At 34.2% G+C, this 2295-nt stretch overlaps 1 protein-coding gene across 1 annotated transcript; it reads left to right on the forward strand.

Annotated features, from left to right (window-relative positions):
- Positions 1–560: 560 nt before the first annotated feature.
- Positions 561–1969, forward strand: LOC134705609 (heavy metal-binding protein HIP-like). The gene is made up of 2 exons (XM_063564332.1): positions 561–843; positions 1731–1969. The coding sequence occupies exons 1-2, from the start codon at positions 621–623 to the stop codon at positions 1967–1969; spliced, it is 462 nt and encodes a 153-aa protein (XP_063420402.1). The 5' UTR covers positions 561–620.
- Positions 1970–2295: the final 326 nt, after the last annotated feature.

The raw sequence follows: 2295 nt of genomic DNA on the forward strand, positions 1-2295 counted from the left end.
TAAAATTCATGATGTAAATAATAATGTTTGTGGATCTGCAGACCCAAGTAAGACACGTTTGATAACAATAAGGCTATTCTTGAGAAAAAAAAATTCACGACAGGTGCCACTTGTGGAGCTTTCTATTCATGAGTTCACCCCAAATTTATGTTGGATTCGTGTTGCTCAGTTTTCTCTGTTGTGTTTTATGTATGGTTTGTTTGCCTGTTTATTTAGCAATAGTTGGTCAGTTTATTTTCATCTTATGAGTTTGAATGTGTCTTCGGTATTTTTCGCCTCTCTTTTATATAATATACTTTCAATCGTTTAATTTCTCTAGCTTCATCATTGATATCGAGCTATTCATATGCTACAATGCGAGTAATTTACATGTAAGCGTCCTCCTCCTTCTCCAGAAAAAATGTTACTTCTGTAAGTTGACATTCAACTTTTTTAAGTACTTTTTATTTTACTCCTTTTCTTTCGATATAATGTTTTAGGTTACTTCTTATCAGGTTTTAAATCTTACATTATGAGATCAATAGTTCAAGAAAGACGAGATAAAATACTATTGGGAAATCAACACATGTTTATCTAAGGTATTCCAAAGAACTTCGAAGGGTTTAATTAATGACTACAAAATGGCCTTGAAATGTGTATTCGTATTTGCTTCAGTTCTAGCGTGCTCATATGCGCTATTGTTGAATAATTTAACACCGCCAGAACTCGAACAGTTAAAAGCCGAAATCAAAGCTGATATAATGAAGGAAATAACTTCTGAATTGCCAATTCAAATATCGAATGGATTAAAATCTAACACAACACGACATATTATCTCTGAAATTGTGAAACAAATGTCTTCAGGTAAACTTTAATGTTTTGATAAGTATAAGGTTTTTAGTCCTTTATATATGTATTCTAGAACACAGTGTCTCCACTATAATATACTGATAATATCCCGACTGATCATTTCCAACACAACAAAAATCACTCCGTATTATATGTTTCAAGCATATTTACCTGAAAAAGACTATATTCTCCTGAGCAATGAGGGGTGATATTCAACAAGTGATGGTATAAGTTGGGTGATGTTTTTTTGCTCATTGTGTTGTCACTGTTTTTTTACCTATGAGTTATCCCTCAGTGGTATCTTCCGTCTATATTTGATGACTTTCATCGTCAACTAATCCTTTTAATCGATATACGAATGAACAAGATGACGAATTCCACTACTGGAACATGAAATGCTTACCCTTCCGCTGTTTTGTCCGTTATCTCCAGGCCTTTTTCCACTTATATTTCTTTTATAACCCCTTTTGGTATCTTTTTACCTTTTTGTCATTAAGGTGATTGGATACTTACTCTACAACTCCAAAGGGAAGTTTGAAGCTTGCTCACACACACAAAAAATGCGATGATTCGTTTTCATTGCAAAATAAATCTGTTTTCGGTGGATTTATTACTTCTTGATTTATTCAATTTGATTATAATCACTTTAGTGTCAATCGTTTAATGTTTATTATGAATCAATTTACACACGGAGTACTAGTATCACGATTCAAAACAACAGAAGGTTCCCTAACCATGAGGTGCAAACAATGAAATGCTTTTTAAGGGAGGGTTATTCAAACGCTTACTCGATGATCCAATTTCCTCGGTTGAATTATCCACACGTTTCGGATCGTGATACCCGATGTGTTCTTATGTTTCTTTAATGCTTTAATATATTTATATAGATTCTTTTTCTGTAGACTCGCACATCGCTTTCATGGCTGGTTTATCTAACTCAATAACCAATCCATCTAATGGACAACACATCATATTTGACAAAGTACAAGTAAATGATGGTGGCTGTTATAATTCTCGACATGGAATATTTGTGGCATCAGTATCTGGACTGTATACTTTCACACTAAACATCGCCTCACAACATCAATCAACAAGCCACTCGCGGTGGTCCGAGATAAACCATTGGGATATATATTTTTAGACGGAAATACCCAGTTTTGGTTTCGTAGATCGGATACTATAGTGGTCCATTTGAACAAAGGAGATGATGTTTGGGTGAAAGCTTTTGATGTGACCGGTACAGTGGTAATCAACGGAGATATTGGAAGCTATTTGCATAGCCATCTTTCTGGATTCCTGATAAGGAAAGATTGATATCAATAAATTAAATGTGAACTAAACGATACAACTTTTACAAAATTAGTAACTTAAATAAACTGCATAATATCATTAACGGTACCAATTTTCCTGCACCAGATGCGCATTTCGACAATACATGTCTCTTCAGTGATGCTCGTGGCCAAAATA

The sequence above is a fragment of the Mytilus trossulus genome, chromosome 2, assembly GCF_036588685.1.
Source record: "Mytilus trossulus isolate FHL-02 chromosome 2, PNRI_Mtr1.1.1.hap1, whole genome shotgun sequence".
Taxonomy (NCBI): domain Eukaryota; kingdom Metazoa; phylum Mollusca; class Bivalvia; order Mytilida; family Mytilidae; genus Mytilus; species Mytilus trossulus.